At 43.5% G+C, this 16,924-nt stretch overlaps 1 protein-coding gene across 3 annotated transcripts in view; it reads left to right on the top strand.

Moving 5' to 3' along the window:
- KIF6 (kinesin family member 6) overlaps positions 1-16,924 on the top strand; it is a 436,353-nt gene that overhangs the window by 43,931 nt on the left and 375,498 nt on the right. For all 3 annotated transcript variants that reach the window (XM_019483065.2, XM_059717038.1, XM_059717041.1), the window contains exon 4: positions 15,732-15,879. In XM_019483065.2, coding sequence (XP_019338610.1) covers positions 15,732-15,879 — 148 coding nt within the window. The remainder of the gene's footprint in view (positions 1-15,731; positions 15,880-16,924) is intronic.

The following is a 16,924-nucleotide window of genomic DNA, read 5'->3' as shown; positions in this document are numbered from 1 at the left end:
CAGTTCCTAGCAGTTGACTGGAGCTTGGTATATCACAGGCTGATTTGGGGGTGATGGGGTGATCAGTTGTTTGGGGGCAGGACTACTTTAACCCTTGCTTCACCCTTCCTGGGGATCTGGATGCTCCAGGAGCTTGGTCAAGGTCTCTATCTCAGGCTACTTCTTTAAAAAAGACTTTTCCTAGGGGTGGCCCAGTAGAAGGGTGCCTGGACCCTTACTTCTAGGTTCCAAGGAAGATGGGTATTCTGGAGACTGCAAAGTCCACATCACTTTTAAACAGCCTTTTCCCTCCAAACTTTTTATCAGTTTTTTATTGATTGATTCATAGATTGATACATTGTAAGGCCGGAAAGGACCTTGGAAGATCATCGGGGCCAGCCCTCTGCTCCAAGCAGGAAAGATAACTGGGGATTAGGTGACCCCAGCAAAGTGACTGTCTAGTTTCCTCTTTGAAGATTTTCAGGGTAGGTAATTGCATAACCTCTGGAGGGAGCTTATTCCAGAGTCTGGACACCCTGACTGTGAAGAAGTTTTTCCTAATGTTGAGCCTGATTTGATCATCCAGGAGTTTGTGGCCATTACTCCTAGTTTTCCCTTCAGGTGCCCTGGTGAACAGTTGCTCACCGAGCCTTTTATGTACTCCCCTAGTGTAGCGGTAAGCTGCTACCAGGTCCCCTCTCAGCCTTCTTTTCTTCAGACTAAAGAGTCCCAGATTCCTGAGTCTTTCCTCGTATAGCTTGCCATGTAAGACTCTGATCATTACAGGCAGCTCTTCTTTGGACTCAAGCTTGTCCACATCCTTGTTAAAGTGTAGTGCCCAGAACTGGAAACAGTACTCCAGCTGCAGTCTCTGCTGAATAGAGTGGAAGAATCACCTCCTTGGTTTTGCTGGAGATGCATTGATTGATGCATGCCAGAGTATTACTTGCCCTACTAGCTACAGCATTGCATTGCCAGCTAATATTCATACTGTGGTCTATTATTACCGCTAGGTCCCTTTCAATTGTGGTGCTAGTCAGTTTGGTGCTGCCAAGCCTGTAGGTGTGTTGGGGGTTGTTCATCCTGAGATGGAGCACTTTATATTTCTCAATGTTGAACTTGATCAGATTCCGATCCGTCCAACTTGCTAGCCTGTCTAGGTCTGCGTGTATCTGTATCTTCAAGTGTGACCACGCTTCCCCATAACTTAGTGTTGTCCATGAACTTGGCCAGTGAGCTCTTCACCCCCACATCCAAATTGTTAATGAAGACGTTGTAAAGTACTGGAACAAGCGCTGACCCCTGCAGGACACCACTGCCCACTTCTCGCCAGGATGACACGGATCTGTTCACAAGGATAGGTTAGTACAACCCATCTAAGTAAGATATACAGTAGTGCCCATTGTTTGCAGTCCTACTCAGCACCTACTCTTTTACAAGTCATGGCAAGCTACTACTTTGCATACTGTGGTGTCTCTAGCAGACGCTGTGAGTACTCCACCGCCCCCTTGGTCAGGGCCCCCCAACTTTCCTGCCACGACTTGTTGTAACCTGAAGAGAAGGAGGGGGTTCATTGGTGTTCCTCTTCCCCCATTGACCCAAAGACAGGGTACTCACAGGAGTGCTGCTGTGTTCCTTGGGGCTCTGCCTTCCCTACACCCCGTCCACTTGCCAACCACTTGGTTGCTTTCATTGTTCCGCCGTTCCCTGTAAGCCCCTTCACTAAGGGGTCAAGCGTCAGCTTCGGCACTGGCCAGTTGCCTGGATGTTAAGGCATCTGGAGCCTCAGACCCTGATGCCAGAGGGCTGGGCTCCCGTCGTCTGGCGTCCTTCTCCCCCCAAGGGAGAGGGACGCTCTGATAAGCTTTGAAATTCAGTTGGCTAGGGATTGACCGTCCCCCAACCTAGTGCAGGACACTGCTTTCCCTGCCTTAGATGCGGGGCCAGCACCTACAACGCTGCTCCTGCCAGCCTCCGGAGCCACCGCCTGCCTGGCGTGCTCCCTGATGGCTCTCTCCCTCCGCTCCCTGCCAGCTTCTGGCGGGGTTTTTAAATTTCCCGCGGCAGCAGCATTAGCTGCCGCAAATAGCTGGGAAGCAAACATTTGAAGAGCCGGCAGAGCGCCGGTTCATGCGGCTCCAGCTCTGGCTCCAGCTCTGGCTCCTGGCCCACTCCTGCCAGTAAGTTTACTGGGGTGTAGGGGGCGTACTTGTCATCCCTGGGAATGCCCGGGGCTGCCTCCAGCACCCTTAGTGCCTGTGGGGGCTTCTTGCCACCACACATACATTTCATCTTCCTGTTCACTCTCACAGTTGAGGTGCACCTTTTTTCCATTTCCAGTGATTTGTGTTGCTTCAACAGCCTTAAGTGACTGGCAAACATCACCAAACAGGGCCTCAAACAGATCACCCAGAATCCCTCTGCCGGCCCTCCTCTCATCCTGTTGCATATGATTTGTTTGGCTCTGTCCTCCATCAGGTGAAGCTGCAGCTTTTGAGTTGCGGGAAGAGAAATAAGTCTTATCGTATCCCACAAGTGCTGCTGCCTCCATATTTACCTGATATGGCTCCATGTGATCCTCAACTAAAGAAAACCTTGAAAGGAAGAAGATTTTGTGATGTGGAAACCATAAAACAAAATGCGACTGAGCAGCTTTTCGTGATTCCACAAATTGCTTATCAGAGGTGCTTCCAACAATGGCAGAAACATTGGGAGAAGGGTATAGCTGCAGAAGGAGCATATTTTGAAGGAGATTAAGCCAAAACCCCTGTAAATAAAATATTTTGTTTCCTACAGCATCAGTCCCGATACTTTATGAACAGCCATCGTATATAAGTTGGTACTAAAAGGTTACTTAAAAGTGTGTTTATGGACGACCTGTGTGAAAACTTGCAACAGTTTCAAAAATGTAAAATTAATCAATTCTGGAAGAATCAAGTTTATGAGTACTATATACAAATTATCACAACTATGTTTATTTTAAAGGACTTTTTTCAAATTTGCTCTTCACTTCTGTATGCTTAAGGAGAGCAGGATCTAATAGTAAGGAGAGGGGGAAGGGGCTGAAGGGGGAAGAAGTTGTGGAATTGAGTGGGTGAGAGGAATTACCTAACACCCCATATTTATTATCCCTACTGTAGCAGTGGGAAGGGAACAAATTCAAGACAAATCTCCAATAATTAGATTTGATACCTGGAAAATTATATCAAATGTATACATTTTCCATATATAGAATCTAATTATTGGGGGTTTGTTAAGTAATCTGGGTCATTTTCTATTCAAGTACATACAGTACTTTTGTTTAGGAACTTGTTTAATGTGAAAGACACAAGATTCTTATGACATCACAGATTCCAGGCATTGGTTCTTTTGGGACTGCATATTCAATAATGTTATTTGGCAAAACTAATTTAATGCAAACGTGCCTGATCAATAATAAAGACCACATTATGCTGTGCTTTCATAAACATATATGAGAGACCTTTCTCCAAGACTCACAATCTTGAACAACAACAAGAAATGTACTTTACTCCATATTCTAAGTGAGATTTCAAAGGAGAAATTTAAGTAACTGTATGTTGTTAAGCACTAACTTAACTTAACGTGTTTAACTAACTTAAACATGTTTTATTTGTTTGACTAAGTGTTTAAAACTTATTTTGTCGTATCCCTCTTCTGCATTTTGTTGAAGTCAATGTGGACTACAAATCTTACACAGGTAAAACTCACAATGAAATAAAGTCGAATTTTGCCCTATGTCGCAGAGCACTGAGGTGTCCTGCTCCTAGAGGGCGGAAATTGCTAGAGAAAGAGCCCTAGCAGGGAATAAGGAGCACAGCTGTGGGTTGCCAGGGCAACGGGAGTCAGCAAACGACCCACACCTGCCAGCGGTCAGCTGGCTGTAAGGGGCAAGGTCTGGCTCTTAAAAAGCCCAGGAGCTGAGGCCAGGGCAGTTCCCTGACAGCAACCAGAGAGGCAGGAGCTCTGGGAGCAATGATACGAGGAGAAGCCTGACTGGAGGTACCGCTAGCAGAAAAGGGGAGCAGCTCCAAGATGTCTGAGCAATGTTGTTACAGCCAGGTGGCTTAGGTTTAAGTTGTAGCCAAGAGGCTTGAGTTTGTGTTCTGCTTTGTTGTTACACCGGTGGTTTGGGTGAGGCTATAAGGGATTGGAAGAGGCCTCATAGGAGACCCACAGTAGTGTGGGGATCCCAGCACCAGTAGGGGCGCAGCTTACGGGGTGCTTAGACCCCAGCCCCAGAAAGGGGCGTTTGAAAAGCCCCAGTGCGGGCGTGGCGAGCCCCAGAGAGGGGGTGTTATTGAGAAGCCCAGTGCGGGCGTGGCGAGCCCCAGGAGGGGGCACTACTGAGAAGCCCCAGTGTGGGTGCGGTGAGCCCCAGAAAGGGGGCGTCATTGAGAAGCCCTATTGTGGGCATGGCAAGCCCCAGAGAGGGGGCAGCACTTACGAAGGCCCTGGAGAGAAGGGCGGCGCTGCAGAGGATCCCTGAGAGAAGGCCCTAGAGAGAGGGCCCCCGTACAGAGAAGGCCGCGAGTGGGCACGGAGAGCCCCAGGAGAGGGCAGCATACTCGAGAGATGGGCTGCATACCCGAGAAGGCCCGAGAGACGGGCATGTGTGTAGAGAGAGAGAGAGACCCAACAACGTCTATCCCAACTGCGAGGCGTGGGGCGTGGTATAAGGGGTGGTTGGAGCCACGTATAGCCCATAAGGCTAGGGTGCTCTGAAGCACTCGTTTGCAGGACAAGACCCACGAGGGGTCCAGGAGTCTACAGGACCAGAGGTTACAATGGACTGTGTCCAAGGAGACGTGAGGCAGCCTCCCTAATATATATTAGAACATCAAACACGTGGCGGGCGAGAATTAGAGGGTGCCCTTGGGCCGACTTGGCATGGAGGAAGGGGGCCTTAAGGAGATCACGGCCATCCTATAGGACCCCGCCGTGACACCCAAGTAAACACTTCAGAATTTAGCTTTCAGTGATTAAATAGTTTTCTATTCTAATATCAAAGTATTATGCCAGAATTCTACAAATAAATAACTTTATGTTACATCCTGTTAATAAAATCAGTTTTTCAGCCCTTACAAGGTAGTCAAATAAATTTACAGATTGCAAAACATTTAGATCATGAGTCTTCTGAGAACTTTATGGTTCTGAACTAGGTATTTATTATTAAGGAAAGATGTCCCTCCAGGAACTTGGAAAATCATAAACAGCAGTAATTTTGTTAAAGTATACTGGAGACAGATCTCTTCCACTACATCCTGCCAGGCTGTTTGGAACTAGTCCATGAACTTCTGAATATGGAACCTGCAACATTGCGTAAAGTCATTAAAGATCATTTCAACAAGACGTCTTCTCTGGGATCATGTGCCTTTGATGTGTTTTGTTTGAAGTAGTTAAGAGACAAGTGATTAAACAAAGTAGCTCCTTAATCACACCAAAGCTCAACTCCCTAAGAGAAAAAACTATAGGGCTCTAGCTATTTCCTAAAGTGTGGAGCATTGCTGTCTTCTTCACGTATTCTTTTGTCAAAATCTACATGAGATTTCAATTACTAACTGTGCCAGCCTATGTAGTTTAGGGTTAATTATTTGAACAAAAATTTAGGCTCTACATTGACTCGAGCTAGTGTCTATGCTAACTTCTGACTGATGTAGTGCATCTGGAGGGGCCCTTCACTCTCACCAACTGGCCTTTTTTCCTTTGGACAGGTGTGCAGTCACTGTCACATGATTATTTAAATGTGTAATGAAACACTTTCCCTTCTACATTTCTTTAACTAACTAAATAAATAGTTGGTTTAAGGTTTGAAAAAAAAGCCCTCTTGCACTCTGTAAGTATTCCATGATCAACACATATCCAACCAAAAACAGGTTAAGCACAGACATTGGCTATGTTCATATATACAAGTGTACAGAGTTAGTTTCTGGGCTAGGGTCAGACATTACACATAGACCGATTTAAGTGATCTGAAACTGGTTTAAACCTGTAACAGAACAGATGTTCAGTGCACATACACCAGTTTGAAAATGGCTGAAACCAGTTTGAGATAAACCTGGTTGAATGTAGCTTAACTGATTTGGGTCAAACCAGTTTATGCAATATCTGTCCCAGACTTCTTGCTGGTTTAAGTTAAACTAGACACCCCCAGCATCCCGGCATAGTCTCTGGGCTGGCTCTTCCCCTTTGCTTCCTGGCTGCAACTCAGCAGAGACTGCAGGCATCTTTCTGGCTTCCCCCTGCTTCACCCCTCCCATCCCCGCCCTCTCTGCCTTACACAGACACCTCTCAGCATTAGCTAGCAGACAACATGCTGGTTACAGTCCTGCTGTGGCAGATGGGACAAAGGCAGAATCAACAGGTAGCTAGTAATGTCCCTCCGTTGTTTTCTTAATGGGGTAATAAACACTGTGTTATCAATTCCCTGCTAGGCTGGTCAGGAGCAGGGGGGGAACCCCTCCCTAATCATAGCATCCTGCTGGGGCCTGGCCATGCCCCCTCTCAGCTCAAAACTGTGGAAGGGAAGGGAGGGCTGCTCTAGCACCCCCCAGCTTCTAGCCTGAGCCTCTGCAAGCATGTGGCTGCATTTCTGGGATATCTGTGCAGTTACAAATTGATTCAGCCTAGCCAGGTTAGACTAATCTGCAAAGACTGAATCAATTCAAGTTCAGGCTTGTTGAATGTCTGTCCCTACCTGTAAAGTCAAAGTTTGTGGTCTACAATGGGAAACTGAAACTGCATGTTGATAAGGCAATATTGATAAGGCAATATGGTAATTGACTTTTATCTAGAATAGTGATTGTTAAACAACGTGCTGGTGAGGGGAGGGGGTTGCCACACCTAACACTTAAGTGTGCAAACATGATTCATAAGATAAACTAAGTTTTCAAATAGTAGTCTGTAATGTTAAAAACATTCTGACTGATTGTAGTCTTTTTGAGGTCTTTGCAACAGAAGAATTGTTCTAGTATTTTTGTGTAGTCAAAAAAAAAAGTGAAAATTGAGGTGGCATTTTCAGAGGGGTGCCCTGAGTCTAAAAAGATTGAAAATCACTGGTTTAGAAGTTGTAAAAATGGGAAAAGATCAGGATTTATACCTAACTAGCTTTTGTTATGATAGGTCCTCAACCAGATTTATTTCTAAATGACAGTGCAACCCCTTTGATTTCCATATTAATTACTTAAAAATGTATATATTAGCAAGCTCAGTCTTGCATTTTGTGTAGCTTCATTTGTGCAGATTGTATCACACACATCTTTATAGATGAAATCATTAGAATTTTTTGAATACAGCATATACTGTTGACCACGGTTTTGTGCATGCAAGGGTTTGTATGCAGATTTTTTACTCCTGAATTTTTTGTTTATTCATAAACTTGTGTTAGTACATATCACAAGTAATAAATATATCTAGTATGTTTTCCACTTGTAAAAAATATCTGTGGAAGATGTAAAAAAGAAACAGAAGCTGTTTAATTAGCAGTATGTTTTATTTATTAGTTTGTTTTATGTAAGGTTTCAGCTGTGCTCCATTTTGGGCATTACATTTCAAGAAGGATATAGAGAAATTGTAGAGGCTTCAGAGATGAGCAACAAAGATGACAAAAAGATTGGGAAGACTAGTAGCATAATGAGGTAGCAACAAGACAAGGACCAGTCCTGGGTGCCGATTTAGAGGGTGCTGGAATGATGCACTCCTCCCCTGGTATCAGGCCTCAGGGCCAGTCTTGCACCTCCAGGCTGTAGGAGCTAAACTGGATCAGCCCTGCACCACCCAGCCATAGGAGCCAGGTATTGGGAGCCACCCTATGTTGCTTAGCTGTGTGAGCTGGATGCAGGGACTCAACAGGTCTGAGTCCTTGGGGCAGGTAAGATGCTCCTTCCCTTCCTTTTGCTTTCTGATACTTTCCCACCCAGAAAGTTTTGCCTGGGGCATCAAATGTGATAGTTACGTCTCTGGGAAAGCCAGCCATACGAGGAAGGGTTGTGAGAACTGGGTGTATTTAGTTTGGAGATAAGGGCATTTAGGGGGTGACATGGTAGGTGTTTTCAAATATTTGAAAGGTTGCCATAAAAAGAAATAGAGAAACTTTGTTTTCTCTTGTAGGATGTATGATGGGTATGTTTAAACTGCAGGAAAGTATGTTTAGGTCACATATCAGGAAAAGCTTTCTAAACTAGAAGAACTGGTAGAACAATGGATTGAACTTCCTAGGGAAGTTATGAAAGCACCTTATTTGAGGTGCTCAAGAAGAGCCTGGATAGTTAAACCTTTGGGATGACTTGCAAATAGCAAAATGTGCATTTGTGAAGGGGGTGGACTAGAAATCTCTTGAGGTCCCCTTGGATCCTATGATTCTATAATACTACATAAATTTCTACTGAATTATAATCACACCTCCTTAATTCACAAAGTAAGATTATTAGTATTAGGTCATATAATTGAATGTAGGGAATATTGACTAGAAGAAAGAAGGGTAGATATAAACACTGTATGCAGTATTTAAGAGACTGTAGCACGATGCAGTCATAGAGCCCATCTTATGTGCAGTCAGCGTCACCTAAAAAACATTTGGCAATGCTACTGTGCAGTAACTCTGGTTACTGTGCAGTCATTTAGTACTTGTGTATATAATGACTGCACAATAATAACTGCATAGTCACTATCTCATGTAGATGTGGTCCAAGCTTCTGCTTTTACGCTCAGAGTAGGTCTCTACTGGACATGTATTTGCTTGACTTGCACTGTCCCCCATTCTTAGTTTGGTTTGCTTGATATACCTGAACATCTGTTTTTAAAAGGGCCATGCCTTGGAACATGGTTAACTGGCTCTAGAACCTGCCACTGTCCTTAAAGGAGACTGTTTACTCTGTTACAGATACCGCTACTGGAACACAATATCTAGTTCTGTTATCAACACTTTTTAAAAATCTATTGACAAATTTAGAAAAGGTTCAGAAGAGAACTACAGGAATAATTCAATACATTAAAAATCTGCCTTACATCCAGATATTAAAGAAGCTCAATACATTTAGTTTAGCTGAGAGATTGGTAAGAGAGAACTTTTTATCCATGTAACTGCCTACAAGAATAGAACATTTCTGATGGAGAGCTCTGAAAGAATGAAAACAAAAGCATGATTGACCAGGACCTGAAACTAGACAAAGACAAGAAACCAAGTGAAATCTTAATGGTAAAAGTAATTATCACTGGGGCAATTTACCTGCCATCACCCAACAACCTTTAAAATTAAAATTAAATGTCTTTCTTAAAGATGTATTCTAGCTCATGGAGAAGCTTGCTAGGTACAGAAGTTAATGAGGGAAATTCAATGGATGGTGTTATATAGTAGGCCAGGCTAAACAATGATCCCTATTAACCTTTCTGGCCTTTATATTTATTCATTTATATATATCCTCTAGATATACATGCATAGGATTTTCTGGAGAGGTACCAATTTCGGTTACACCATTGCCATGCTGTCCTTGGACCTACTTGTGACCCTCCATTTATGAAAAGAGGACAGGGGGAGGACCAGTCCTTTAATTCTAGCATCTTTGCCTCTCCCATATATGTGATTTTGTTATTTCAGTAGCACTTCCTTTATGTACAGTGGAAGAAAGAAAATAATATTATGGGGAACTTTGTAAGCACTGATGTTCAAGCTAGCATAAAGCTATGAAACCTTTTAAAAAATCAGTGACAGATCAAGTAATTTACCAATGAGAATGTTTAATACAGGTTAATTTCCAGTCATGCTACCAATCCTTTTCAACAAATAGAATTATTACCTGCAAATCAAATAAAAAGAAGAGAAGACCTGAGGGAACATAGTGCCAAAAAAACCCTTGTTTCTCACATGTCCTGGACCATCACAGTTACTCCAGCTCTCCTACTTATTTGTAAAGTGTAATTCAAGTATGAAGTTGTAACTGACATTTCCATATAATATCTTGTACAGTGTATAACACAGTGAATTGAGACCTTAGGGTGCAACTGCAGTATCAGTGCTAATTATACAATAATTGCATTAGACAGGAACATTTTTGTACTGCCCCTGATTTATCCACATTGTGTAAAGAATATATATTCTTTCTTTTGCATTTTGAAGATGAATTGACCTGTATTAGCTTATTACAGCTATTTAGGCTCAGTCCTGCACACCTTAAGCAAAGAGAAGCAACTGATAGTTATATGAGATCTGTTTGTGGGGAAATATTTTAAATACATTAGAGGCTTTTTTCTCTTCAGGAGCTTGAGGACTTGTTCACAACTGAGCCTAATTAGGCAGCAGTACTGATTTAGACTTGCCTAACAACCAGTGATGGGGGTGAAATGGGGAGGGGTGGAATGGGAGCTGAGTATTTAGTGGCTGCTTTTTTTAAATTAAGAAAAGATGGCAATTATGGCATCAGTCATCAAATGGAAGAGTTTTCAAGCATGACAGGGACAATGAGGATGACAGGATGTGGAAACTCTAAGATGTATATCATCCGTAAGTGGGTTTTCATAGGTTTCATAGACATTAGGGCTGGAAGGGACCTCGGAAGATCATCGAGTCCAGCCCCCTGCCCAAAGGGCAGGAAGTCAGCCGGGTTCATAGGATCCCAGCAAGATGAGCATCCAGTTTGCTCTTGAAGGTGTTCAGTGTGGGCTCTTGAACCACCTCCGGTGTCAGGCTGTTCCAGACCTTGGGGGCTCAGACAGTAAAGAAATGCTTTCTTATGTCCAGCCTGAAATGGTCTTGTAGTAGTTTATGACCATTCGACCTAGTCATCATCCCTTGGGGTGCTCTGGTGAACAAACGTTCCCCCAGATACTGGTGGTCACCCCTGATAAACTTGTAGGTGGCCATCAGATTACCCCTGAGCCTGCACTTTTCCAGGCTAAAGAGCCCCAGGGCTCTCAGCCTGTCATCGTAGGGTCTGCTTCCCTGACCTCTGATCATGCGTGTGGCTCTTCTCTGGACTCTCTCAAGCTTTGTGATGAGCTCATGCAGAGAAGGGGAAGAAATGCAGCAAGGAGAGGTGAAGCTTCACCTACAAACATCTGCTGGACAAAGATGAGGAGATCTTCAGATGTTGAAGAGAACCTTTGGAGATATGACCATAAGAACAATAAGATATGACCATAAGAACAATGCAAATAAAACTTGCAGGGAAGGAAATAATGCACATCAGATTTGACAGCCCCCAGCATAAGTGCCAGAGCGCGGCATGCGAAGGCAGTTTGCTTGGCACACTCACCTGGCAGTGGACAGCTTGGCAGGGCAAGGACTACACTGCCACAACACAGATTGGGCTCCTGGTGGCTCCCCCACCATCTGCCCCTGGCATACTAGCATCTTAGAAGTTGAGGTTGCAGATGTTTTTGGCACTGTGCCCAAAAACATTGCTAACCCCTGATGCAGTCCTACTTGGATAACAGTCACCTTAAATAGGATATTAAGAATAAGGAGATAATCTAGAAAGTGTAGAAAAAGAGTTCCAAAAGTGTTGAAAGCAAGTGAGAATGGACAAAGGCTTAGTTGACTTGAGTTCTTTTTCCCCCCAAAATGAGAATAGATAGCAAAAGGTTCTTCCTTCATATAAACAAAAAGAGGGTCATGATAACAGAAGCATAGCCAGTGGACTTTGAAAATGGGGAGATTAAGGATCATCTAAGTATGGCTGAAGTACTGAAGTGTGGTGCCTGCGCCCCGCTCTGCCTGGTCTATCGGGGTGTTGCCCCTCCCCTCAACTCGCCTGCCACGACTTGGATGTAAATATATACTTTAAGAGGGGTCTACAGTGGAGATCTTTATCCTGGGTGGGGCCTCCCAATAGACGGTGTTACTCACGGTCGTCTGACGCGGTGGTCCACGGGGCTCCGCCTCCCCTACACCCTGTCCACACGCCAACCGCTGGGTGATGCGTCCCAGATGTTTCCAGGCCTCGTATGACGGCCTCAGACTGGTTTCCCAGTTCCCGGTCATTCTACCTCCCTTCTGGGAGCGATTTCTCCTTTCTCTTCTTTTATAGGAAATACTCCTCCGAGTTATGGGGAGCTACAGGGTGCTTCCCCTGATTCCAGCTCCCTCTTGGAGTCTCTGCTGTCTCCCCTCTCCTACCAACAGCAGGGCGCTCCCCTGTCTCCTGAGCGTCAGCCGCTCCAGGAGACTGAGAGAGTGCCTCGGCTTGCACTCTCTGTCTGCCTGCTGCTCTGCCTCCCGTAGAAGGCTTACAGCTCTTAGCTAAGCTGCCTGCTTGGGATCCGCAGGCTGGGTCCTCTCCTCGCTGTGCCTGAGCTCGCAGCACGAGCAGCCCTCTCGTACTCTCTTTCTCCGGCTTCCCCTCTTTTCCTGTTCTGCCGGCATTTTTAAACTTTCCCGCAGCTGCTACGGCTGCTGGGATAGGCTCAGCTGTTCCCCGCGCCGGGAACAGCTGTTGCCACAACCAGCGTAATGGTGGTTCGCGCGGCTGCAGCCGTGAACGCGGCTCCTGCTCCCGCTGCTCTTCAGCAGGTACGTACGCCCCTCTGGGGGCTTGCTCTCGGGGTCTGGGGTCTGCGGGTCCTCCTTTCTCTCCCTCGAGAGCCTGTGGGGGCACTTCGCCGCCACATGAAGTATCAAATGAATACCTTAGTCTTCAATAATGATAAAAATGTAAATAAGGATAATGGTAAGGTACCCATACAAATGAAGGAAAAATAATGGAAATGTCCACAGCTGAGCTGGAAACAAAGTTTATTGTGACAGAAATGGGGGATGAGGGTAGATGATCTCCAGTCTAACAGAATCAGAAGAACTGGTATATGAAATAGCAAGCCCTGTATCACTCCTATAACGTCTTCAAGGAATCTGTCAATTCAAGAATAGTACCTTATGATTGAGGAGCATGGGGAAAGGGGTTGCAGTTTTGGGTGACATGGTGTTTTTTTGTCACTGCCAAGTGTTTCATGCTTGGTCCCTGGGAGGGCCACACACCTTTTCACTTTCGCTATTTGCTTTAATATTTGTGTAATAACATTTTTTAAAAGTCAGAGTTTCTCTGTCTTACTCTCCTTAAGGCACTGAATAGTGTGCACAGTTAAAAGTGGGAGTGTGGTTGTAGTGGGCTGGTGTTCTTCCTGATACTCTTAGTTTTCCTATATGCTGGGCTTGGATCATATGTTCAAGGCTAAATGATCACCAGATTTGTGGTCAGGAAGGAATTTTTTTCCCAATGTCAGGATCCCAGGGGCCTTTTGATGGTTTTTATTCCCCTTCCAGTGTTGCATGGGACACAGATCTCTTCCTAGGATTATTGGAGTATATTTTAATCTAACTGATTTCTTGCTACTGCATTGTCAAAGCATTGTCTCATCTTCCATAATCTTTATCTGTGGCACATTGTAGAGATTTTAATAGGCTTTATGGCTCTGGTGTGCACAAGGGGCTAGAGTAGATGTTCTTATGTACTTGCTTTGGATAAATGGTTGCCTGTGATTTCAAGGGCTAAATACAGTGTTTTGGGAGGCCCCTTTCAATCCTCTTTTCCCCTGGGAGCAGCTATTGGATGCAGTTGCTGTCAACATGCTTATATTCATTTTTCTCTGATATCCTACTGTCATGAATTCCACTAAACAATTTGGCAACTTCTCAAGCTTTTAAATAAACGTTAATAAGTTGGAAACCCTTTACATCTTTCATGGCGCCAGACCAGCAGCTATATATATACGGTCCTTTCCTCTTAAGCAAGAAGGGAAAGGGTTTCCACCCCTTATCTTGGCTTATTTATCTCTATCCATAAACAAAATGCACAAGCATAATTTTTGTCCTTTTTTTCTTTATACAAAATTGGTAGGTCTTTACATTGAGTAAATCAAATCCAAACTACTTTTTGGGTTTTGTTAAATCTTATCAAGAGGATAATTCTTTCTTCATTTCTTTATCCCTTTCAAAAGCTCTCTTTGAATTATTGTAAAGGGATGTTAGAATTATGCAAAAACAGTTTATGTGATGTATAAATCTAGGGCAAGTTTGTGTAAACTACAGCTGCTGAAATGAAAATAAGAAGCTTGGCATTCCCTAACTAAGAATCTTTATCATTTGTTCTGTCAAATATAGACCATTAAGTTCTGATTCAATTGACAATTTGAAAATTCTACTGAAGAGTTGGTTGGATATCTAACAGGTTTCTACTTTAAATTCTTTTATTGGTGTTATTGCTAGTGATCTGTATTTTACAAAAAATTAAACTGTAAAGTAATGATATTATCTAATTTCTACCTTTCTTATTTATAGCTGATCAGTCACCATAAAATGTAGATCCTGATATCTAGAGAGGATGGGCCAAAGTACTTGTTTTTCCAGAATATTCTGGGACAGCTTACAATAATTAATAAAGTTGGAGTTGAGGGGAAAATAGAATCTTATAGGTCTTTACCCTTGAAAAAAAACTTGGACGAGTAAAATATATAGCCTATCTACCTAGTAAAATCTATACAGACTTAAAAATTGTATACATGAAATTAAATAAACATACTATAAATATCAAGGGGGCCTGGGCAGATAACCAAAACTTGTATTTATACCTCATACATTTCTGCTCCCCACTCCTAGTATCATATTTAACAAAAAAGTATGAATCTCTCCTGGCAAGCAGTACAAAAAGGTTTGTCATGTGTTAATAAAAAAGCCATTAACTATATTGTTGTGTACAGATATAGTTTCTTTAAACTCTACCACCTTATTAGTAATAAAATCCAGACCATGATTAAGGGGAAATGTTCTTTGTCCATTGCATTAAAACTATATTTCTCTTTGCAAACAAAACTGGGACCAGAAACCTCCAAATAAGTTTTCTTATATCCTGTAAATTTATCTAAGTTTGGTAATAAAAATGTCTAAGTTGGTCATGGAGTTGGTATGAGATACAGCCTGACTGTCCTTCAAAGTATACAGTAACATTAATTTTACCATGTTTATGTATTACTTGATGTTAAATCGAAGCATAGCAGAAGTAATGGTGGCTGGCAGAAGAAAATGCTACACTAGGCACTTCTGCTAGCACAGTTACTGACTGGCAGCTGTGCTGGCAGAAGCTCCCAGCGTAGACATAGCTATACCAGCTTTTATTGTTATGCGGGGTTGCTCATGATTGGTAATTTTACTTTAATAGTTCAAAGTACAGTTTTGTCTCCATAGCTGCAAACAAACAAAATGCTTGCTGGAAAAATATGCTGACAGTTTTTATACCAGTAAGGTTTTTCTAAAGCAGACATAGCTTGATGAGTTTCTAACAGCAATACAGACCTCTCTGGTTGCTGTAATTCTGCACTAAATTTGTCAAGTCAGTTTGTAGTTTGGGAATATTCATGGATTCCTCGGTGATGCTAAACTGTCATGTACCGGGGGTGTCTGAGAGTATTGTGGTCTGAGAGTATTGTGTTTTGCTAGTCTGAGTAACTGCATGCCAATCTTGTGAAGATGATCCAGCCCTAGTAATATGTACCTTCCTTATTTCTTGCCTCAATAAAAGTATGCAGATACTAGTAAACTTTATTAGCTGATGATATTTAATTCGGACATAAGTCAGCTCATGGCATTCTAGGAGTTTCATGTGATCCAAAATAAATGTGTTTTGGGGCTGATCCTGCTGAAAATAGTTGAAAGACTTCCATTGATTACACTGGACCTAGAATCCAGTTGTTGGTGAAGCAGTAAGAGCAGTCCATGAAAAATAACGTCTTATGTACTTTTTCATTTTTAGTGCTCTATCAGGATATAATGGTACTGTCTTTGCATATGGACAGACAGGCAGTGGCAAAACTTTTACCATCACTGGAGGAGCAGAGCGTTATAATGATCGAGGCATCATTCCCAGGACCCTGTCTTACATTTTTCAGCAATTGCAGAAGGTACAGAACTCTTTTCTGTTGTTTTTAAACACCCAATTTATGCATACTGCATTAACTCACAAGAAACAATCTTAATGGTAAGGTTATGATAAAACCTGACTTGAAGCCCAGCAAAGAAAGGAAATCTACCCTGAAACTATGGCATTTCTGTAAAGCCAGCATTAGTAGTGCTAGATGAACTGGCTTGTTGCCCAGACACTGAAAAATAATAGGCAACTTGTGCTGTTATTTCTTTATAAGAGCATCATATTCTGGATGGCCTAGAGTACTAGTTGCTTAAATACTAGGTTTTCTTATAATCTGTCCTATTTACATTGTATAGTAAAATCCCAGATATCTGGCATGAGTGGGGAATGGGGGGTGCTGGTAATGTAAAAATGCCGGTTACCTGAGGGCACAGGGTTTCCGTCTGGACATGGAGGGAGGTGGTGGCATCTGCATGTGGAGCAGGGCCTGGGGGGAGTGGCGGCGGCCTGATGCGGAGAGGCAGCAGCGCAGTGTGGTGGATGTGGCGGTGGCAGCAGCAGCCACGTGCGAGCTCCTTCTCCCCCCATGTCTGGCCAGATGGAAATTCCAGTTACTAGTGTGTGCCAGTTAGTATAATCCAGGATAAAAGGGATTTTACTGTAGTTTGTAGGAGAGTGTGGTAGGGACCACCTCTCTGGTCTGGGTGTACTGGATCTTTGCTTCCACTTCCCTTCATTCTTTCCTGCCATGCCTTGTTGTTAAGAAAATTAAAGGGTGGTTAGTTGTCCAGAGAAGAGCAGAGATCCACCTGACTGAAGGCTGTCTTCTCCTAAGGGCTCCTCCCTCTCCCACACCCTGTTCCTTTCCACTCCTGGCCGGGTGGCCCAAATCTGCCGCCTTAACTTGGGACTCCTGTACCCCTCAGGCAGTCGCTGCCATTTGGCCTCATTTCATAGATTCATAGATGTTAGGGTCAGAAGGGACCTCAATAGATCATCGAGTCCGACCCCCTGCATAGGCAGGAAAGAGTGCTGGGTCTAGATGACCCCAGCTAGATGCATATCTAAACTCCTCTTGA

The sequence above is a fragment of the Alligator mississippiensis genome, chromosome 1 (genome assembly GCF_030867095.1).
Source record: "Alligator mississippiensis isolate rAllMis1 chromosome 1, rAllMis1, whole genome shotgun sequence".
In the NCBI taxonomy this organism is placed as follows: domain Eukaryota; kingdom Metazoa; phylum Chordata; order Crocodylia; family Alligatoridae; genus Alligator; species Alligator mississippiensis.
Note: the sequence above shows the minus strand (reverse complement) of the source record. Positions and strands in the feature narration are given on the sequence as shown.